Genomic DNA, 24,670 nt, shown 5'->3' with positions numbered 1-24,670 from the left:
TCTTACGTTCCCTTCCAAAGAAAGAAAAGATGAGCTGCAACCCAAAATTGTATCAATTTAATCAAGCAGTTTAGGGATATACTTAAGTCAGGCAGCCATTATTTCAGTCCATTATTAGCTATCTACAGTTAGTATCACTCAGTAAATACCTATGGAGAATAAAGGGGAGAGAGACAGTCCATTATTTATTCTAATTTGTACATTTGGGGTAGATTTTCCCTTGAATACATATATATATGTATATATTTATGTGTATGTATGCACATCCACACGTACATGTGAAACTTCTTCGAACTTTAACAATTCCGCAATTTGCTTTCATATAAGAAATATCTTTTGTACTGTTTCCATTATTAGTAGATTGGTATGATATTAAAGTGAGCATTTAAAATGCACCTTAATTAAACTGCAGGAATTATGCCTTGCTTAATGTAATGAAGAAAGAGAATTTAAAATGAAGTAGCATCATTGTGTTCATTTGTAAATAACATATTGCAGCCAACTGTTTCTTAATTGCCCAGACTGTTGATAAATAATCCAGTCCTGCTGCTCTCCACAGACAATTTGCTTTGGATCAGACTAGGCAATTCAAATAACACTAATTACAGTGAAACCCTTTTATAGTGAATTCCTGTTTGCCATGGGGGAGAAAATCACTATATCAGGGGAAAGCACTTTTGCCTTTGATTTGTGTCTAAAACATGAGAAACACATAAAAGCTGCATGTTGTGCTAAATAAAGGACATACTCTTGCATTCAAAGTACTTATATTTTACTTTTTATGATACAATTGTGAATTATGTTCATTTTGCATTTGTAATTAGAGGGCGGAACAGATGTGAAAGCTTAGTTTAAAGTGATGTATCCATTAAAATAACCTATGCTGCCAAGTGATTGCTTAGTATAATAGGGGATTCGTTCACTATGAGAGGAATTCTACTTTATTGGAAGGAAACCAGGACTTCAGGAAATGTTTTCTATATCAGGGGATTCACTGTAACATGGTATCATTGTATTTATGATTTTATGATGTTAAAATGCATATTAAATGAAACAAAATTCCCAACGATTACTCGGGAGGCAGCTAAGTACATAACATTTAGTACAGATGGTTGGAAGGCACAATTTTGCTCCATCACTGCATCCGTATCCTTGAACGATTTCGACTGAAGACAGCATTTCTCTGAATTTTTCATTAAACCAGACATCTTGAAATATGAATTCCTTTTATGTTTCTGTGAGTTTTGGCTAAAAGAACCCCAGTGAATAAATCATACAATACTACATGTCACCAGCACTTGTGAATATTTCTGCTTTGTTATTCTACTCTCAGTAGAGCACCATTGATTATCAAACTCAGCGGAGAGCATTTTATGATCATATATCTCCATTAGCTCCTAGTTTGACTACCATAGATTTTTCTGGTTAAGCCTGCATTATGTATTAGGAAGCCTATCTCTTCAATACAAAGTTTGATTTTATTCTCTCTTAGCCTAGAACTCTTATTATGTATTATGTATAAAGATTCTTATCTTTTATATGTAAAAATAGCAGGACTGTCTTTGTGTAACTGAAATATGTGCCATCTTTTTTTTTTTTTTTATTCACAGAGAGCATATTTTATTAAAAAGGAGAAATTCTACAATGAAATGGCTGTCAGGGTAAATATTTCTTCACTTGTTAAACAAATGAAAAGTCAATTGTGCTCCGAATTTGCTTTTAATAAAATGAGCAAAGCAGAATAATATACACTTGATTGATATGCTGATGGCAACAGCAGGAAATAGTACATAGTTAAAAATTAAAGTTTCACTGAGTCGTCAGGATTGTATTTGAAAACTGTAGCTGAATTTGAGGTGCATTAATGAGTCTTGCCCCATTTAAATGTCCACTGGACCTTATCACGTATGATACTGATAAAACCCCCCAACATTCTATCTACCAGTGTTCTTACAAATGTAAGAACATTTGTTCTGCAAAAGTAGACATATATTTGCAATTCTGACAAACTACAGGGCTTTTAAGCTTGTTAATGTGGCTGTGCTTTTTCTCTTCACTGTATTGGATCTCAAGAGTTAGAGAGCACAGGACAATTTCATTGCTTAAATGCAGAGGTGGAACTGAACTTATTGATGATATTAAGAGTGAATTTTGCTAGATGAAGAAGTGTATAAACAGACCTTGAACTTCAATGGATCTACAGCAAATGAAGTTTGTTGGGTGTGAAACTGCAAAACATATTTAACTAGAAACTAGCTTTTTTTCCTGAACTTTGAAACTGCACTTGAACAAATAAGTAAAACAAATATGGGGAAAACAAAATAATTTTTGTGATTAAGTCTTTTTATGTTGCTTCTTTTTTTCATTTTGTGATATAAAACTGCTTTACTTTAGAAGCCTGAATCTTTTTAAGCCAGGCACCTTACCTTTTGAATTCTACCAAATGTAGTAATATGGTGACAATGGAGATTAACCCAGGGATTAACGCAGGGAAAATTGTGTAGAGTAAGAAGATTCTTGGGATGGATTTTAATTTTGTGGCCTCTCTGAGTCCAGAATGACTCAAAGTCAAGAGACCTGTACTCATCAGGTGTTTTGCTTAGTTCTAGTTCTCTCAAATGCACAAAGTAGAATCTTACATTTGGTGCATGTTAAAGAACTGAAAGTATTTAACAGCAGTTTAATACCTCACAAATGTACCTTTTTGTTGTTGTTATAGTTCATTCCTTACTTAGCTAGTTTGAAAGTATTCCGCAGTGGATAAATTATATTTACTCATGCAGCTGAGATCAGTGAGAAAACATAAGATATAAGCCAGCTCTTAAAAGTTGCCTCTGTACTTCCAGAAGATATTTGAAGACCAAATTTCAGAGGTAATTATGTATTCTAGTCAAATGGAGTTTTGCATTTGTTCTTTCATTTTTAAAAGAAATTGAATGTGTTCCCATTCATTTGTAATGGAAATATAATGTTGAATCATTAGGTGATATAAATCTTCAAAGTACCATTTTTTCAGTCATGTCCTTTTCTTTAATGGAAATTTAAATCAGTAGAAAACAATAGAACAGATCTTTATTTAGTTGCAAATGTCAGAATCTGATTTTCCTCTATCTAAATCTGGTGCAGCCATATCTGCAGAGGAGACTTTAAATGCTACTAGTCTGAAGCGCTGAATGCTTTTGTGTTTTTCTCTGTCCTGTGTTTCTTGAAGAGCTAACCAAGGTCCAATAGCAAATCAGGCCTGTTGCATTTCTGCACAGATCATGTGTGCTCAAACTTCAGGCTTCCTAAGCCAACAGTTCCTTATATTCACTCATCATGAGCTTGATTCATGATTAATATAACTCAGTGTTCTAAAACTATAACTGTGTATGTTTTTCTATTTAACCACTTTGTTTTGTCTGATGGTGTTATTGACTATTTATTTCAGTTTATAGTCACTCTTTAGATAGCATACACATGCTCATAGTTTTGAAGCCAGTCTACATATCTTGTCCTTCTGGATTGCATTTGGTTGTAATCAGAGGTATCAGTTTAACCTTTTAAAATGAAATCAGAGATCTTGTTTAAATCAGTTTCAGTTTTGAGGCAAAATATGATTCTCTCTCTTAGAAGATTTAAGGTTCCTGTAAATTTGCAGCAACAAAAATAATCCTATGGCAAAAAAAAAAATTCCACGAGCAGATGGCTTTTGATATATCAAGGTTTTGCCATTTGTTTTAGTGCTTAAAATAAACATTATTTATAAGACCACTTACATTTTGATGTTACTTAATGAGGAATATGCATCATTGATTTGACTAGCTTAAGAGGTCATTTAGAACTTGCCCGTTAACAAGCTGTAATCTGCTGAGCACACAATGACTTTGTTTAAAATTATCTGTTCAGTGCTGATCAATGACAATAATTGTTTTGTACCAATCATTGTTGAAACTTGCTAATTACTTTGAAGGGCATACACACACTTGTCTCTTCTTTTTCAAGAATTTTTTAAACGTTCACCTTGGAATTAAAAAGAAATGCAGTCATAACATTATACTTCTTTATAAAAGCAAAAATTTAGAACTTTCAAATTGAAAATATGAGCATCCTCAGAAGGTTTTTAAAAAATGGTCTTTTCTAAAAAGATTAATCTTCAGTTTTGGGATTACTGACTAACAGTATTAGGGAAACAGAAATCAGGCATAAAATAATCTGAGACAATGCAGTTTTTCTTACTTAGGTTTCATTCAGCTGAAATCAGTGAGTTCATTCTAAACAGAAAGTGGTGTAAATAAAGGTAGAGTGCAGCATTTAATTGGTACACTGAGCCCATTGGAGGTAATTATAGCTTTATACTATTTGAGCCTTTTGTCTTTCAGTTTGAGTTTTGATCCTTTAACCCAGAAATATCCAGTTCTGCATTTATAACTGTGAGGTGAAGACTGTCGGAAAGAGTTTCAAAGGGACCATAATCCTGCATTAATGAGCACATGGCTATATGGGAGCCAAGTTGCTCTTGTTGAGAAATTTTGAAGCCAAACAGAAAAATAAAGCTAAGATCCTTATTCACATGCAAAGGATTTTGCTTAATCCCAGATCTCTAAAGGCATACTCATTCTCTGCTCTTTCTCTATTCCTTTTTAACCCAATAAGCTTGTGTATGAGAAAGTAGTGTTGCAAAGGATATGAAATTTGCTATCACCTTGTGCAAAGCAGCATGTCCAAAACCTTTCTTGTTCCCAGAACTCCTATTTGTTCATATTACATATATATAGAGAAGTCCAAACCCCTTTCACTTACAAAAAAATCCCAAAAAAGCCCAAAAACCAAAACCATAAAAACCCAAACCCAAACCAAACCAAACCAAAAAACAAAACCAAAAACCACAAAAACAAAATGAAACAAAATAACAACAACAACAAAAAACCAACCAAAAAAACCCCAAAAAACCTCAAAACCAAACAAAGCCATTCAAAAACAAATAGTAACATGTAGGTAAAAAAAAATACAACTTTTGAAATTCGTTTCAAGTCTTATTTGGGAAGGGAGGAAAATCCATGCTGATGCACAAAGGGGAAATAGAAGAACATTTTAACACTGGAAGTTAATATTTTGTTATTCTTAATAACTAACACATACCTCAAAGAATTACTGAAAGCTTTTCTGTGATTCTTATTCTCTTGTTAAATCTCACATAAAAGGATAATTATAACTGTACCGCAAGGTGCCATCAGTTGAGGCCAAATGTTGCTTTTTATTTTGAAGAATAGTGTCTGGGGGTTTGAGAATGCAAATTGGTGCCAAAGTATGAAATTTTCAGCCCTACGTTAGTTGGTGTCATTTTAGATGGCTCCGGTAAAAGTCTGGAGGTGGAAAAATTGCATACTTTTGTCAATTGTCACAGTGGTACAGAATTGGACTGTGCTGGAACTGGCAGGAGAAGAGAGAGTTTTGCCTGTTACTGAAGAGCACTCCCAAGACTTGATGATAAATATTCTGAAATTACTGGGTGCAATGGTTACTGATAATCTGGGCAATTGGCAGCTTTTTGAAATTTGCCTTCTTCCTGAATCAAACACAAAAGCCATGACATTGTTTTCCTTCCCCTTTTTATCTTTTTTAAAAAGTGCTTATTTAGAAAGGGGTAGGCTAAGAAAAAAAGACAAATAGTACAAACATGGGTTTCACTCCACTTAAAAAGTCATCCCTTGGTTCTGGAAAGAGAAAGGTTGATGTAAAGAAAAAAAAGTTCCTTATAGATACAATGAAGTGTATAGGTTCTTGAAAAGTCTGGTAGCTAGGGGCCCACAGGAGAAGGAGTACATTGCAACATTTTACTTTTCCATGCATTTAGATAAGGGGATACAGATGATACTTGCTTCTGGATAGTAAAACCTCCAACTTCTTGCTCTTTAAATGTAAATTCTGCTTTTTACCTGTTATGTCTGTTAAGATTTCAAAACTATAAAGGTCAAAGAGATGGATGTCAAATGAAGCTACTGCAGACTAGAAGATAGAAAATGGGATATTAAAGTAGAAAAAAAATTGAGAAAAAAGGAGACAAAATGCAATGAAGTAAAGAATATTTTGCAGGAAAATTAATAATAAGTTCAAGGATGGAAGGATTTAAATATGGAGGAGCTAGACCCTGAGAAGAGAGGAAAAGATGGTTACTCTGTTTTTCAGATGTAGACATCCAGAGTACATGACCTCTTATGGCGAGGAGAATCAGGAGCAAGAGCAGCCCTCAGCATGACTGAATAGAGCAAGTTACATCTTTCCGCTCTACATGTCATGGCATAGGGATAAATATAACTCAACAAATGGCAGTCCTGCTAGCTTTTTACCTAATTACAGAATAGCAGAATCATTTAGGTTGTGAAAGGCCTCTAAAGTCATTGAGTCCAACCTTTGACTGCTCACCACCTTGTCAACTTGACCATGGCACTAAGTGCCATGTTCATTTGTTTCTCAAACTCTTTCAGGGATGGTGGCTCCACCACCTTCCTGGGCAGCCCATTCCAATGCTTAATTGTCTATTCTTAATGCTCACTTTGCCATGCCAAAAAGCAGGTAGCTGGTAAACAGGTAATGATTTCAGAAACATCATGATTAGAATTTTGAGGTATCAGAAGGTTTAAAAACATTTAAACCTTCAGTTTAAATCAGTTCTTGGGGAAAGCTGGGTAGACTAAGTATTTTTTTCCTCCCCTTTTATTTTTTTCTTTGTATTTTTTTTTCCAAATGATGCTTTTCAAAATGCACCAAAATATTTACCCTTTTTGTTGGAGGATGCTACCTAATTTCTATTCATAATACAACTTTATAACTAGCTACAGATAAAGAGCTTTTCTTCTCCAGGTTAGGCTTTCTCTAGGTTAGGCTTTTTCTGTTATTCAAGAGAATAGTATTTCTTGAGAAGAATTAAACTAATGTGGAACAAATAGACATGAATCATTTTACATTGGATATGAAAGAACTGCAATTTATAAATGAACTTTCCAGAAAGTCTGATTCACTGAGTTCCTGGGAAGGCTTTTATTCAGTTTAGACCTTTGCAGAGCACAAAGGTGAAAGTGTAGCAGGAGAAGTTGGTGAAGGGGTGACTCAGTGCTACAATATGTTACAACCTACACTAATTTCTTCATTGAAATTTATCAGTGCTTCTACTTGATATCACTTTTAAGGAAAGAGGTACTTGGGATCTAGTACATATATGTGATATGCATGCAAACTTTTGATTTGAAATATACTAAGAGAGTATTTATTTCCTCCAGATCCAGAAAACATGGCGAGGCTATTACGTTCGGAAGTATATCCATAATTTTTATGCACTGAAGAAATACCTGAAAGCTGTTTCTGTGAATAACGAGCTAGTCAGGTAAAGATAAAAGCTCCATGTGGTAAAGCATTCATTTACTCTTCCTTTATTTGTAGAAAGTTTGTGGCACTAATTAAACTATTTCTTTGAGTGTAGGGTCCCCTCCATTATCAAATATATATATATCTATCAGTTATCATTCTCTTTATCCTATGCCTATTCATGTTGCACCACATTCTGTTCTCATTTACACTGTTATGAATTCAGAATAATTTCTCTGAATTCATTAGGTGTGCTGTGCTCTGGGTTTGTACTAGTGTAAGAAAAATAGATTTGGCTCTTCACTTATGCTCAGAACTCGTAGGTTATTATGCCTTAAATAGGATTTGTTGAACTAGATTATTTTCCCCAGTATACACAAGCTAACCAAAATTTTCTTTTTATAATTTGTTTTGAATATGGATTATTGACAATAAATGCAAGGGCAAATCTGGATTTAAGTTTCATGCATGAGCAATCCTATGAATATTAATTGGTAAAGATATTGGTGTGGATACAGTAAAGCAGATCCTTTTCATAGTTACAGAAGAGAACCAACAGCCTGTCAGGTTTCTGTCTAGAACTTTTCTTGCTCTATTTTGTTACTCTATTTCTCCTATACATCTGTTGTCTTTCCCTGTATTTAAGCTGAAACCTCTCTAAAATAGAGATATTTCCCTGTAGTGGATTTGATATCCTGATCCATGACCATTACTCAGATAACAGTGGAAACAGATGAAATGCTGGGTGACCAAGGTCATTACTCGCTCAGTGTAAATGAAAGCTGTTGGACAAAATCCATGCAGTGTCTGCCATTCAGAGCGTCTGAGACAAATCTTTGCTTTCTCAAGCACAGAAATATAAGGGAGTCTAGTAAACCAGTATTTCTAGAAATCTTGTCTAAATCACATGGCACAGACTGCTACATAAAGCAGTATATGCAAGTTATACATGAAAAAACTCAGGATTATCCAGCTTCTTTTATGCTGGTTAATAAGTATATTTTTCTTCCACAGTACAGCTGGTACTACTTCATCTTTTTCATAACATTATTTCTTGTGCATTACATTGTTACCTATAATGAACCATACTGATAGTCACCTACCTCTGATCTCTCATTATTATTCATTTAAGTGTATTCTGTGCAGAAAGTTAGGTCACAACTCAGCAAAGCCAGACTTAAACATTCTGTTATAGCTTCAATGGTGTCTTGATCTGAAATCTTTGACATATTCTCTCTTCTTGAAAAGGTAGAATCCTAGGAAGACGAGACTAAATCTTGGAAAATAAGTGAGGCCATAAACCATCTCTGGTTTAAAATCCGTATCACTGGATGGACTGCAAAAACAGAACCTGCTTGTCTGTTCATAATCATTCTATCACTCTTCATTTCCTGCCTAAACCTAGACCATGTCTCATAACTTGTTACTTAGATGGACCTTTGATATGTGCCAACAAAACAAGATAGCAAGTGGCATTCCTGTTTCACTGTGAACGTGGATTGGTTGGAGCTTTGTATTTTATTTCCCCACACCCACTATAGATCTCTTCTGGGTATACCTTACTTTGGAAGACTACAAAATTATTTGCTTTTCAGTACTTTGACATGTTGATCAAATTCCCTAGTATTTAGTTTAGGTTAAAAACCATTGAAAACCATAAAGCCTACACACTGCATAGATATTTTAACCAAAAAATACTTTTGTGCTCTTTAACAGGTAAGATGAGCAGTTTGACATCAGGTACATCAAAATATGTCAAAGTTGGTCGTGTGAGCTCTTATCTGGCAACTAATATATTGATATTTTGCTAATTTGAGTCCTTTATTCCAGAGTTCACAGAAATACATGTCTTTCAGGTGAAAAAAAATCCGTATTTTCAGTTTAAAAAAGTTTAAAATTAATTGTTGAGCTAATTTGGACAAATGGATCCTATTATTGTTTCAATTTTTAAAACACATGAGTTGCCAAGAGCAATCAAGAATCACTGCAGTAATCCCTTTACTGGGGTACATTTGAAAACTAACATGTATATCACCTTCAACATTCTTCTTATGAAATCTAACAGATGTTTAGTGAGGATTAGGTGTAGGCCCTCGGCCAAACAGATTTTTCCTGTCATTGGGCTAAGTTGCTGCCAACTACTTTGGCCCCAAGGTGGCCCACTGTGTTTCTTATGTGGAATATTGAGCCAGGTAGAGGAAAGATTCTCCTCATATTTTCATTAGCCATCACATTGGCTCTGGACAAGTATAACCTCACTGTTCATAAACATTTTTGCATATAAAAATTATTGCAACTGTGCATTGTAAAAAACAAGAGGAATTGTCAGAAATAGAAGGAATGCATTTATGCAATTGCTGGGTTTTATTAAAATGTCAAATTATGGAAATTTACTTGTTGAGGGACAGAGTGATTGATACACTTGTGCACTCAGATTAGACTGCCTTTGAGTATTTCACATCTCTAGAACTCCATAAAGCAGCACAACGTGGAACATGACGCAATGCACATGAAACTGGCCCCTGCCTATCGCACAAAGAAAGCAGAAGATATTTTTAATTTCAAAAATTTGTTTACAGTTTGTTCTTTCTAGAATTATAATGTAATTTTGAGTTGAATTACACTGTACAGTTCTCTGTCTTATGTATTCTAGAGTAACACTGGCAGAATTTTTATTTGTTAACACCTATCTAAAATCACATTGCAAGTCCTTCCATCTTTTGGACTCCAGAGCCAGGATTTGTACCTAATTTTCTCCTTTTTCATTAAGGAGGAGCCTATATCAAATCATCCCTCACTCATTTCTAAGAGAAACTTCAGAGGAAGTTCTCATGAAGCTATGGACATTCTGTTAAGTTTCTTGTAAGAATAAGAGTTATTGACCAAAGTTCATTTTCTTCTCATTCCTTCTTTACACTATTTTTTTTAAATAAAGGGCATTTGTTGTACTAAGTGGTTTCTCAACCAGTAGCCACATCTTTACCATTCAGCTTTAATACAAACTGTCCTTATTTAATAGCTGCCCTCATTTAGTAACCAGACCTTTATCATTTGTCTTTAGTGTGAAAACCCCAGGAGAAAGTAAACTTAATAGAAGCTGCCCCAGTTTAAAGCCATAGAGGAATGTAATTAAGTTTAACAGAAATTGATTTAACAGAAATTGACCTAAAATATAATTAAATAATAATAGTCATATTATGTGTGAGTTTCCACTCACTTAACAGACTGGTTATGGCACTGTTAAACTTAACAGACTTAAGGCACTGCCTTTGTACAAACTGAAGATAACTCTCAGCTTTAGCTCCCAGATTGGCTAAATTCCTCCAGCATTCCTATTACTTCCCACTGCTACAGAACCACTAGATCTGATGGATGATGGTGTCCCCAGTAAAGTCCCTGGTAGTTACGTTGAGAAGTGCTTGAAAAACTCCCTTCAGAGATCAAAAATAACAAATTTGAACCCTAAACTCTGTCTACATAAGGACATACTCAGTCTTTTAACATTTGTACAGTTTAGCTTCAGTGTAGTGATGAAATTAGTCCTGAGTTCTCTTTTACCTAAAAGATATAGGAAGTTGTTAATGAAGCAAGTAAGAACCTTGCTCTTAAATATTTATTTTACTATATTTTGTTATTTAGATTTTAGTAATAAATCCTCATCTGTAGCATCCATTTTTATTTAAGTAACAATATATACTTTATTCTATCTCAATATAGATTAGTTGGATGGTTTAATTCATAAATATATGCATTAAAGTAAATTTCATTACTTCTCAGTGCAGTTAGGGTATTTAATTTTAAGGAAAAATAGTTTCTTTTGAAACATTCTTAAAGCTGCATTTACCATCTCCAAGAGCTGGCTAAATAGTTACAAGGGGAAATATGCCAGAAGCAATTAGCATAGGCTATAACTCCATATGATGCATTAGAATTTTGTTTTATGTGAAACAGTTTCCAGTCCATGGTAAGCAAATGGACATCAGTTCATAAATTAGCATGCTGGTGCCATTATATCTGAAGAATTTATGGATGATGTCAGTTGCCCAACTGTGTGATTAACTTGCAGTTCTTTGCCTGAGGTTATCTACACACTGGCCTTTAAAAACTATAGTACAGGAACTTTGCTACATGTCAGGTGTGCAAGTAGAGATAAGATTTTGGGATGTATTGGTCCATTTACTGATGAATGGCACCACTTAAATTTTTCCCTAGGCACAGAACTGAGTAAAGAAAGCAGTATCAGAAAACCAACAAAGCAGCGGCAAAGTACTGGCATTGAGGTTCTTATGTAATCAAGGCAGGTAGTTCAGCTTTCTTGGCTGCTGAATAAACACTGACTTAAGGGTAGCAAACTAAGGCCTGAGTCTACCTTTAATAAGCATCATAGTTTATGTAAACATTGTTGAGTTTATAAATCAGGAATTTCACACACTTGCAAGATCAACACCAAATTATTCTTTCCATTGTTGGCATTAGTAGTGAGTGGCCCTGCAGAGTATGGCTTTGATCCAAGTTTGACTAGCTGTTCTATCAGCAGATTTAGTTTCACAGTCATCATAAAAACCTCCAGGTCTTCAAGACACGTCAGGAAATGGATAATACAAAGCGATAAAAATCACTTCTTTGGCAATATGTGTATTCATGAACCATTTGTGCAGCTTGATTTTTTATAACCCTAATGAAGAGTGAAACGAAAGAGTACTTACATGTTGCTGGTGATCTAATCGAATGTTTAGCTGTTCTGTAAATATGCCTGAGAATGCAGTATGGAAAAAAAGTAAGATTGTCTGTCTTATTCTAGATTACAGTACCATTTCTGTAGTGTATTTTCTAACATGGCAAGTACTTGGCTTCTTAAAACTTTTGAGGTACAGCTATTTTCCATGGAGTGGGCTTGAAATAAATTGTTCTTTGTCACAGTAATATGAGGAGAACTCTCTCAGCCTCCACCCATCAGTTCCTTTTTGATAATGATAAGTCCAGGTGCTGGCCATTTTTTCAAGTGTTAAAGTGTTTTGAAGAATGTATATATTGTCTTATAATTCAATTAAAGTGTTCCTCATAATTGACTGCAGAAGCAATTGATTCTGTAGTCTATTTTCAATTAGTGCCAAAGCCTTTCAGACAGCTCCTTAGAATTCTTGCAACAATAAAACCCTCATTTTTGTAATGTTGTCTTTCACTTGATGTTTAATTAACTACATTGTCTTCAACCCATCTTTTTTCACTTGTCTTCAAAGATATGGAGAGGAAATACATTATGCTTTTTAACTTACTTACCTGTAATTTGAATTTTCTGGATGTAAGCTTACCCTATCAGCTTTCTCTGCGAGCCTCAGAAAGAGAGACAAGTGCCAAGTATGCTTTCTCATATTTAAATATTAATCTGGATTGGTAGGTCACATAATTTAAGACATCCATGCCTTTTCCAGAGGATTTTAGGCATAACTGCTAGATTTCTAGGAATCTTAAAACTGCAATTTATTGAGGATCCTGGAGTACTTCTGTAGAGAAAAACCTGTTGCTGTTAGGATAGGTAAGATATAAAAAATGAGCTTTTGGAGTTGATAATGAAATTGAAATGAAGTGTCTAAAGTTGTAGAGCAGTCAATGGCCTGTTTTAACTCCATGGGAAAACACTTTCTGAATACAGAGAGGTTAAGGTAGGAACCATTATGTTTACGTAGGAAGCTGAATTTCCAACACAGATTCAGCTCACATCCCTCATGAGGTTTATTCTGTCCCTGTCTTTTTTGAGCAAGGAGTGGAAGCAGCCTTTACCATGTTTTTAGTAGTTCTGTGTAAATAGTTGAAGTTTTGCAGTAAACATGAATACTGTAAGTAGCATAAGTAGCTGCTTAGACTGAAGTCTTCAATGACATGAAGTCAGAATTTTCTCTGTATTTTTATATAGCACTAAATACAATGGTGTATTTAGTTTCATGTTTAAGAGATTAAACATGAAACTTTGTTTCATTTGCATCCAAAGAAATTTTGGTTTTGAATCTGACTATGTAGGAAGAAATCTGAGATCACTGTGTACACTCATTGGACCAAATAGTCTCTGGTGTAGATAATTAGTTTTGATGAATAAAACAGGTGTGACAACACAATATTGTAGGATAACAATACTTCTGTACCTGTGAGCTTTGAAGGTGCTGTAGATATTTTATTTTGTAAGAGGTGTGTTAGAATTACTGACAGCTCATACAAATTTTTCTGTGGACGAAGACTGACTAATCATGGCCTTTTAAACTGTCTCGCAGAGACAGACTTCACAGTCTTCTGTTTTGTCTGACGAAGAATCTTCACTGTAAAATAAGTTGAAAAGGGGAAGAGGTACAGTTTCATTAAGCTCTGACATATCATTGACTGTCAGGTAGGTCTTGTTATGCTGTCCATCCTCATTTAACTATCCCACAAGATCTCTTAATGAAGTTAAGCCCCAAGTTCACTCCAGTAATTCTGTGGCAAGAGTTTGTGCAATGTAACAATTCATCACTTGTCAGGAAGGCACTTTTAGTTTATACATTTAATAAGGGCATCCTCTAGCTTGGTTAATTAGAAATGAACAGTTTGCATATTTACTAAATGCAGAGTGTCATTGCCACCACGGCCTATTGCCTACATGAATTATTTCTCTATCTGCAATAAACAGCTGGGTAATTATTACTGCCATAATCAGATAAATTCCCTCTGTAAGGCTTTTCTTACATGGCAATTCTTTGAACTCATCCAAAGCTGAACAAAATTTATGAACTCCAGCAGCTAGACCACTTTTTCATAGTGTAGTGTCCCTGTTCCCTATTTCAAGGACATGTGGACTATCATAAATATTGTGTAAATTAGGAGGATAAATATGATTACCTAAAGATTACATATTAATAAACTTGATTTTCAAAATATAATTTTCAGGTTGTAACTGATTACATTATAACAGTTCTGGTTTATCTAATTGTAGAGACATGACAGGCCATCTATATACAGGCTATACGAGGTTATCAGGCAAGGGCTCTACCACTTGAAGACTAAAGACTCCTGAAAGAAGTATATAAATATTTTTCATGTGCCATAGTCACTTCAGCTGTTTAGGTCATTAGAAGTATGACAAATATTATGTGCCATTAACTCAACTCACTTAAGCATTTCTATTGTTATTAAAATAAGGTGATGGTTCTTTTTGTTGGGCTATTTTCAGTTTAATAATGAAGCATAACATTTAAATGCATTGATTTAGGTGTTACATAAGAAAATTGGATATTTAATTTATTTGTAGAAGCACTTTATATACAATTATATAACTAAGTTGCTCTGTGCTATCCAAGTATTCCAGCTCATATGTGAGTTTATCTGTAGGTACATCACTGAATACTTAATTTACATGTGTATTTTCCAGACCATGCTATAATGTAGCTTATTTTTGAGGTCTCCAAAGAAACAAAAACCAAACCAAACCAAACAAAAAAAAAAAAAACCCAGCAAAAAACAAAACAAAACAACACAAACCAAAATCAAAATCGAAAGACAGGAATGTTTTTTTCCTTAGTTGGCACACAACAGCCTATTTGACCTAACATCATTATTTTGTTTTTTAATCATAATGTAAAATCCTGTGTCTGAGTGCTGCTAGAAAGTTGTCAGTTACTGTTCCCATACTTCATAACTCTATCAAATAAGTAGCATCACTCACAATTCAGCAAAATGCTCAGAGATATCAGAATGTTAAGGAAGACCAAACAAAATAGTGTTCTTTGGCACTTCTGTACCCAATGAAAGGCTTTTGAGATTAGACTCCCTTTATCATTACCCATTTATGTCAGAGAGATAGAAACTACAGCAATGAAGACCTTTAAAATGAGCCACATCTCAGTGGTTTTTGTTATTGGAAGTGTGGTGACTATGCACTGCTTTTTTCCAAGTTCATGGTTTAGTTTTTGTCTGAGGATGTGAAGGCTTATTGATCTTTCTTTGGCATTTCAGGTTTTTTTTACAGTCGAAAATTACAGTCCTTTGCTTTATATTGGTGTATCCTATAATGTCCCATGAGATATCATAGAATTGCATGAGATAAAAAGCAGTATACAGTATCTTATGAGCACATTTTTGTTTTGTTTTAAAGAAAAAGTGTCCAAAATGGGGAAAAAAGAGGATAAAAAAATTGTCTTAGTTGTTTTTTGATTCTCTAAATCATTATAGACTTTTCTATTATCTAAGGAGAGTTAAGTCTCTGAAGTGGTCACTCAGACAAGAAAACAGAAAGACTATTTGTATTCTATTTTTACAGTCTAGTACAGTAGTGAGTAATTACAAAAAAGTGGGGTTTTTTCCCTAGTAATAATGAAAACAATGTTATTTGGAATCAGATGATCTTGTCTGATTTCAGATCTACCACCAATATGGTGTCTTTCAATACCCAATTTATAGCAGTGTCTATAAAAAGTCCATTAAGCTTTGACTGAACAATCTAGTCTTGATTTAGTAACAACAAAATATATCAAAATTTAGTAAGTACCCTTTTAATTCTAATCTAGGAGTTAATTACCTTTGGTATTCAATGTATGTCCCATAATTCCCTACTGAAACAGTTTCATTTTATCTTTGAACCATTACTTCTTGTTATATTCAGCTCTACTAGACTGAAAAGTGTGCTAGACATAAACAACAGGGATCATTGAAAGATGTTGTCTCTGCTTAAAATAATTTTATTACCATTTTGGACAGACCTTCAAATGTCCTTTGAAATTATAAGCATCAGAACTCAGTTATGATGACTAGGAAATTAAAAAAAAATTTTTTCTTCTGTCAGTTTATGCATTCATTTGTATGAATGCTTTCTATCATGTGAGAGAGCTTCTTCATATCTATGAATCCTGCTTGAAATACCTCCTTTAAAAGCCATTATTCTTCACATTGTTAGCATGACTTTCCTTAAACTGTGAGAAAATTTTACTTATTATTATAGCCGTTTCAAATTCCTTTGACTCTTCACCATGTAGGGATAATTGCAGGAGTCCATTAACTGGTTTATCCTTGACTCTGAAGCTAAATCCCAATGTTTTACCTTGAACTTCACAATTTCTGCTACCTTCAAACCACATCAAGAAACAAAGTATTTCAAGAAAGCAGCATTTTCCACCTCTTCTCCAAGCAGGCTCTTCTATTCTTGTCAAATTAATGAACTGTTTGCTAACAAAGAGATTTGTTCTTTCAGCTTGCATGGCACCCAAATGCATGCAGCACTCATTTGCCTACTGGTACTTGGTGGGGAGGCCTCACAACCACCCACAGCACTGTGTTTGGCCCCTCAGGAAAGATTTAGTACTCTCATCAGAAGTTTATGTGCTTGAGTGTAGACTATAGAATATATTGGATGTACTCTTTAGACATGTATCATTGGATGTTGAAATCTATAATTAAGTGTAGTCTCATTTATTAGGTAGAACAAAAATTTCAGAGAACAGACTTCAATTCCGAGTGTAATTTCTTGCATGGCATACTAAAAATGCCTGATTTTTTTTTCTGGTGTTGATTAATTTGAAGTTTTCAAGACAGTAAGAGATAAGATTTCCTAACACTTCTGCAAATTGGGATCTAGTTGATATTTTCAGTTTGGCAATGGGCCATTGCTGTGAAATCACATACTAACAAGTAGTACTGCTGTATTAAAAAAAATGTGTCATATCTCTCCCAAAATGATTACAATTGCTATGTAATAAAACTATTAATTTACCGCGTCTTTCATAATGTTTTATGCTTCAATAAAAATGACATCATAGATGTTCAAGTGGTAACACCATTCCATGAATATGAAATTGAGAAAACCATGAGGTACCACAAAAATCACTGTGAAGTTGCGAGTCTTGGCATTGTTGCTCTGCCATACGTAATAGGTCATTACATAAAAGCTCTCCCTGCCTTGCTGTTGTAAAACCTTTTTAATATAGACAAAGTGTACCATTTTATTTATCAATGTATGCAGGCTTTTATGTGAAAGTGAGGGATGTGAGTTAGTGAGTAGACCTCAGTCAAATTGTTTCATAATACTCTGAGAAGGAAAATCAACTTAGCTGATGACCTTTAGAAGCTATAACGTCATGTTTGCTTTCTAAATCACATAATGTTGAATATTGTAAATGTTGCCGAGTACCATATATTAAAGTACAAGAAGTACAGATATGTCTACATTGTACTGCACTGCAGCAGAGAGATAACAGTTAGCTTAAATGAGTTCATTCCAGTACTGGGAACAGCTCAACTGTAGCAAAACAGAGCAGTGATCTTTCCTCTAGTTATTACTGTGCAGATGGTAGCATGTATAGTCTTCTGGGAGTTGCAGTGCCAAAAGATAACAGATACTTTCACATGACATTCACTAGAAAACTTCCAATGGTATTTGGCTGTGGTTAGACATCCTCTTTTATATGTTGCAGGAAAAATTAGGAGCATGACTGCTCTCTTAGCAGCTTAACACTGACACTGTGCTAGAAATGACCACTGCTGTCAGAATAAATTGTGTTGGGGCTTTGTTATCCATTCTGGGCCAGATCGGCTTTGTTACCCTCAAATACTAATTTCATTGTTTAAGCTAATCACCAAATACTAATTTCACTATTAAAATTAATCAATCAGGTTGATTTTTCATGAAGAGGTCAATAGCAAACAGACATTGAGTGAAAACACTTTTCCTGTTAGGTTTTTCAGTACAGACCTGGGCATAAATAAAGTTGAACCAGTATACTTGGATCTGGTTCCTCCGCCAACAGAAGTTTTGGTGATTAGTTACTCTTATGCCACATCCATAATAGGTGGGGTTTGCAGTTTAATTAAATCAAAATAATTAAGCTGAAAATCATTGTTTAGATTGGACCTTTTACAGAAATTTTTTAACTTCACAGCATTTTCTGCTGCCAATGAGGATAAAGCAAATTTGCCTTAAGGATATATATACACAAGGGAAAAGCATTTAAAGCAAGAAGTTTGCACATTTTGAGGAAATACAATAATCTTAAGATGCTATATATGAAACAATTTAGGTTTTTAGTATATGTGAGGAAAAAGCTCTGTAGTTATTGAAACCTTAATTAGAAGATTCTGTATAGTGGGTTAGGAAAACACTCTGGTTTTAGTTCTAAGCTGCCTGTGCAATCAGTAGCTTGAAAGGCTGATGCACTCTCTTGAGTAACTGTGCAGCCGTGGAAATTGGAGGGATAAGAAGGATGCATCCATCTGTTCTTCCCTATCGCCTGGTACATGCTGTGCCCTGATCTCCTGATCTGCACAAGGTATTCATTCACTGTGTGCCCTTCACCACCACGTTCATCACATTTCCAACGTCGTGTATTGATCACTGTGGACCTTGACAGTGGAACTGGTGTGTCACTTAATTCCATTGGCACTGTACACTATGTGACTAGGGGAGATGGACAGATGATGTGCTACTATGCACAAATTATAATGGCATTTTAAGATGTTATGAATTTCTTTCTGTAAAATTAATACTAATAGGAGATACAGGGTGCTTTCATATGTCTACATATTGGCTTTATTTATTTTAATTTTTTCATATTAAGGAGTCATATTTCCTGTTTACTGCACTGCAGGGACATCCACTGCTGAGCAAAAATATTCCTCCAGATCTTGAAAAGAGTGTCAAGAACAATTTGTTGAATGAATTCATGTAAACATTCAGATTTAAAATTAGTAAGAATTTTGGACATCTATTTGTGGTAGACCTAATAGGCAGTAAGATACCTTGTACCATTAATAATTGACTGCTGCTTTGAGCATCTATCAAACTGCGACTTGAGATCAAATATTTTGGTCAAGGAATTCTGTCAGGATACACACAGGACTATACATCATGGTAGAGAGGAAAAGAGAGTTACCTGTTTTGCTTGCTAAATCTGAAGGGGTTCATTTAGAACATGAGAAAAATGTTGAGGATGAGCAAGCTGACTGATGGTGCATAGCTAACTTAAGTATGTAGTATGTGTATTCTGTTAAAATTTTGCCTTCAAAGTACAGAGTTCTCTAAACTATTTTTACATCCTAGGCTGGTCTATAGATATATTTCATTGTTTTCCTAAATTTAATTGATTAAGTCAAACAATATTATCAAGGCAGGTTATATTCCATTCTCACCTACCCCAATATGACGTTAAATCCAATGGTATGCAGTGGTATACCAAAAATTATTGTCTCACTAATTTTATTTTACCATCCATATTCTGTATTTGAGCAGGGAGAATGATATATAGTCAGGAAGATTAAATACATTTAGGTTATCTCCTCGTATGCTAAGGTTGCCTACTGCTTCTGTTGCAGGAATTTTATGATTTGGTGTCTGAACTGTTTAAAATCACAATAACTTAATACTTTTTCTGGATACTCTAGGCAACTATACTGATTATTGGTTTTTATGGGATGCCCTTTCATTTAGTTAATATAATAAATTTGTTATATTATTTGGCCAAAGGACCACAGAATGCCAATGGAAATGCAAACAGAATGCAATAGTTTGATAAACTTAATAAATATAGGTCAGTGTGAATCTGTAAACTGATGAAGTTCCATGCAGAATTATTAAAATCTGTATATTACTGAAATCATCACTTGAAGACCTTTCCAAAAGTGCCAGGAACAATATTATATGTGTATTCTTAACCTTTATACAGACAGCAGGAGCACTGTCAACTGAATTTGCATCTCATAGCAGGAACCAACACCATTGCCTACTGCATAATGAAGAATCAGAATAACAATAAGTTACCTTGTCAGATGAAATTTTTTTATTTTCGAACTATATAGAGCAAGTAATTTTATCATTAACAATTCAGTAGGTACTTAACGGATTTGTTACACAAGATCATTTTTAATTGTGGGTTTTGAGCACATGTGTTGATAATCCTATCCCTATTTTCAAAAGCATTAAACATTTTCTATGACAAGGACAACACACTTTGTGTTAGTCACTATATTCATGTTTTTGGTAAAAAAATGCATCCTGAACTTGCTGTAGTAAACACTGATATTCTTCTGATTTCTTTAATAATTTTCAGACCATGATAAAACATTACATTTGTTAAAATATCCACATAATTCTCCTACACAGCTATTCCATAAAAATATGTGTGGAAGAAAGTCTAATTGGACTAAACTTATATGGAAAGACAGGTTTGTAGGAAGATGCAATAGATGCTGTTAATATATTGAGATAGGCTTTAAGATAAAGAAAAGGTTATGTGCTAAAATTATTATCCAATTTTTGAGTTTTTTAATAAGGAGTACTTTTCCAGCTATGAACTATGCAACAGACAGATTGCTTACAAAAATAGAGCAAGATTATCAAATACCCTAAAACATGTTTTGCATTTACAGAATTCTTTTTCTTCTGCAAAATTTATTGAAGCTTAAAAAAAGCAGGTCAAACAATTTGCCTTCTCCCACTTCACAGTGAACCAGGAAAGGTTCATCCTGATGCGAAATTGGTCCAGAATCCACAGAGTGTCATGCATCACAGCTAGTATTCATAATGTCACAGAGATGATACCCATATATCCCAAGAAAAGATTGCTCAATGAACCCATCATATTTGCAAACAAAGTGAAGACTGGCAGGAAATGTACTGATTTAATCCAAAAAATCATTTAATTTCCACTGATTTCCTATTGACTTTAATAGAATTTGGATTTATTTTCTCTGGGGAGGCATACATGTAGAAGAGCCCAAGCATGAAACTTTCCAGTGAACACATTTCCATGTAAGCTATCTGGAACTCTAGCTGTATTTGGAAGGTTAAGTTTATGTTGTTAGTATCACTTATCCTTCTACACGTTATTCTGCATGGCAGCAGTGAAACCCCTGCACAGTGCATGACATGTTAGTATAAATCTGCTAATGTGTGAAATAGTATATTCATATCTATCTGCTTTAGATTCTTTGCTTTTGTTGCTCCTTTTCAAATGCTTGAAAGTATGGTAAAAGAGATGAAAGTTTCAGGTTCAAATAGCTTGAAACTATATTTATGCTAAAATATCTATGTTTCCAGTCAAGCAATGTTTGGACTGCCACATACCACTTATTTTGTACGGCCTCTCAGAAGGGAATCATCCTGGGAGCTATTATCCCTGGGACAGAATTGTCTGCATGTTCTGTACAGCTGTACAGGGCAGTATAGTGCCTGATAGAGATATTTTAGAACAACAGACAAAATGTGTCTGCTGCAAAGTATGCTGAAAATTATTTCTAACTGCTTAAAAAATTGCAAACTTTTACATGGATTATGGTACAAATATTACTGAGTATAGGTGATAATCAGGAATGATCATTGTGAAAGCACTGTCTAAAAAGATCATGAATTACATGGAACTTCAACAAGTATTTTAGACTTCATTTAATTACAGCAAGTAATGATTATTAATAATTCATTCAAAGCAACCTGATAAATTCCCACTGATGACAACGGGAAACATTTTGCATCCCATTATCATTATTTCTGCAATACAAATCTATATCTTTGACATTATTTGTGGGTTTTTATCGCCAGTAGTGTTCTAAATCAAAAAGCTTCCATAGTCACTGTTAGGAAGAAGTACCTCAGTACTAAGATTGTTGATTATTATTTCACCAGTTGTAGATAGGAGTACTAAAGCTGAATAGAAAGCTCTGTAATCAAAAAGGAATAGTATTAAATATGTAAACCACAGATCATACACTCTGACATTGAAGGTAAAGAGGCATAAAATAAAAGAACAAAGTTGATACCATATGTATTGTCTATCTATTCATTTGTTTGTGATTGATGGATATAGAACAAAGAGTTTCCTAGTAAAAAATGCTTATGTACCTACATGTAGTGACTCTGAAATCTGTATACCTCGAGGACAAAGAAAGGTCGCCAATCTCTCCAACTCCTAGTTCTTTGTCAAAAATGGACACAGTTAATGAGGTTTGTTTGGTACAGCACAAATTCTCAGACACAGATAGAGATCCTTTCAATGGAAACAAATTTGTTTGGCTTTACCAGGTTACTTACCGATTAATAATAGCCTTGAGATGCAGGTCAGAAAGGTCATCGTCCCTGCTTGCCAACACAATCTAAAATGTGCAGCTACTCCGGCTCTGCAGGCTTTGAGGCCCCAGAACGCTATGCATAAAGTAAAACAGGCTATTTTCCAACTTCTTTTTTCATATTAATAAGCAATTTTCAAGAGAAGGGTGGCAAAATGGGGGCCATGCCACTCTAAGTAATTCATTTATTTTGCAATTTAATCTTATGTTGGAAAAAAAATTACACTGCTGCAAAAGCATAGCATGGTGATTTTTAAACGTCAGTATGCTTCATAAGTAACCTTGTATGAAATATTGTATTAGCAGCCTTTAACAGTAAACTGCTACAAAAAATATTTTCAAAGATTCAAAAATACCTGTGCATCTTTTCTGATCTGTATTTTCTTTTAATTCCATTTTTCTTTTACAATTGAAATAAAATGCTTAATTACTTAATATTTCAGTTATTTTAATTGATAAAATCTCTAAAGAGAGCATGAAACAAATATAAGTTCTACAATGCAATTTGTATTTAAGAATGTGATTTCAAAGTGTTCATGTTTATAAACCAATTATTGCTCTTTTATATATTTTGATGAACTAATTTAATGGTAATTAAAATATTAAGAGTAAGTCTGAGTCACAATCTTAAAAAAACACTTTTGGGAGCAGTATTACTTTTCCATGGGATTATTCATATCAGCAAACTTGCCCATGTGCATATTTTGACATGATTTGACCCATGTCCTTACAGTATCTTATTTGGTACTCATTGAAACAACTGAGACTACTAATGTGGACCTCTCTAAATAATCTGTTTTGCAGGAATATTTGAATTATGAATATTTAGTTATGTGAATAATATTTTTTCTTTTTATTTTATTGTACATACACATACTAGAAAACATAGAGACTAGAATTTACTTACCTAATTAAACCTTTTAGCAATCTAAATGCTTGACTGAATAGGCTTGGTTTCTTTGGCACACAGGTTAATTTGAACTAGCCATTTTGTAATAACAAAATTAACAAATGTTAATCAAACTAACCTTTTTTAATTGGGTCAAAAAATTCTATACACGTGCACTGTGCACAATAGCACAGAATTTTGTTTCTTATAGAATATTAATTCACTCTACTGTTTGCATAATTTATGGCAAGCCTGGCTTTGTGAAAAAAAAAACCACCACCACTGATTTGGAAATCTATGCCCATTCTCTGTTCAAGTTTTCCTGTAAACATTCAGTTGAAATAATGAGTTTTCTCTATTCTTTGAAACCTGGTGTTAGGTATAGTTCCGTATTTCTTTTATGATGAACGGGTTTTCTGCACAGACTCACACATTTAGATGGCTCTGTGTGTTTGCACGCCTCTGTTGTGCAGGGCTTCATGAAGCAGTTCAGCTCCTGGCTCTTGTGGTGGCCTCTACAGCTCTCATCAAACCAGAGCAGAAATTACTGTGCAAGGAGCCCAATGCCATGGAAACTCCTTCTAAGGACAATGGGTGCATGAAAGGTTCCCATCCCGTTTTCTTCTGTGCCTATTTTGTCAGCCTTACTCAAGGATCCAGGAGTGAATATCATCTCCTATCCCATGTCTGTTATCCTCTCTCATTCCATAAAATCTCCCCTGTCTGCAGATCAGGAGGTGCCTCAAGGCACTAGCTGAAACATAAGTGAACAACCCATATTTATATTATAATAGCTTCCATTTAGAGAAATTCCAAGTAAAATGACACTTAAAGGCAAATAAAAGGACTTACATGAATACTATTTTATCAAGCTGTAAGCAATGTGAACCTATATACTGCTCCTAATTTTGATCCTTTTAATCCTATTTCTTCTTAGTTATATCCATGTAATATCCTACTGCTGTGGAACTGAAAGAACAGTAATTTTATATTCCAGTGGTGTCAGTATACTGCCAATATATAAGAACAAAACACTGTGAAGCTATGAAAGGGTTAAAGTAAAATAGACGACTAGCATGTCTTGTTATAATATAGTTAGCAGACTTATTTTATTACAGGTATGAACTTCAAGAGTATGCAGAAATGAAGGAAAATGAAGAGAAAATGAAAGACCTGGAAAAGAAAGAAAAGGAAAAGAAATACCAAGCTCGAAAGACGCATTACCTCCTTAGCACTGAGCAGGTTGGTAGACCTGTCCCTGACAGCTCATGCAAACCACTTGGGCCCCTAGCCTGACAGAGATAAACTAGCAGGCTGAATGGGACATGACTTGTTGAAAAGATATCACAAAGACACTACTTCGAGTTC

At 34.4% G+C, this 24,670-nt stretch overlaps 1 protein-coding gene across 2 annotated transcripts in view; it reads left to right on the top strand.

The window, feature by feature from the left end:
• The window catches only part of SPATA17 (spermatogenesis associated 17), an 87,662-nt gene that overhangs the window by 12,443 nt on the left and 50,549 nt on the right, over positions 1–24,670 (top strand). Inside the window, exons 4-6 of one of the 2 annotated variants that reach the window (XM_005416149.2) lie at positions 1,611–1,661; positions 7,260–7,363; positions 24,421–24,544. In XM_005416149.2, coding sequence (XP_005416206.1) covers positions 1,611–1,661; positions 7,260–7,363; positions 24,421–24,544 — 279 coding nt within the window. The remainder of the gene's footprint in view (positions 1–1,610; positions 1,662–7,259; positions 7,364–24,420; positions 24,545–24,670) is intronic. The other variant, XM_031060370.1, reaches the window with a different exon arrangement.

The sequence above is a fragment of the Geospiza fortis genome, unplaced genomic scaffold (assembly GCF_000277835.1).
Source record: "Geospiza fortis unplaced genomic scaffold, GeoFor_1.0 scaffold41, whole genome shotgun sequence".
Lineage (NCBI taxonomy): Eukaryota > Metazoa > Chordata > Aves > Passeriformes > Thraupidae > Geospiza > Geospiza fortis.
This window is presented reverse-complemented; position numbering and strand designations above follow the sequence as displayed.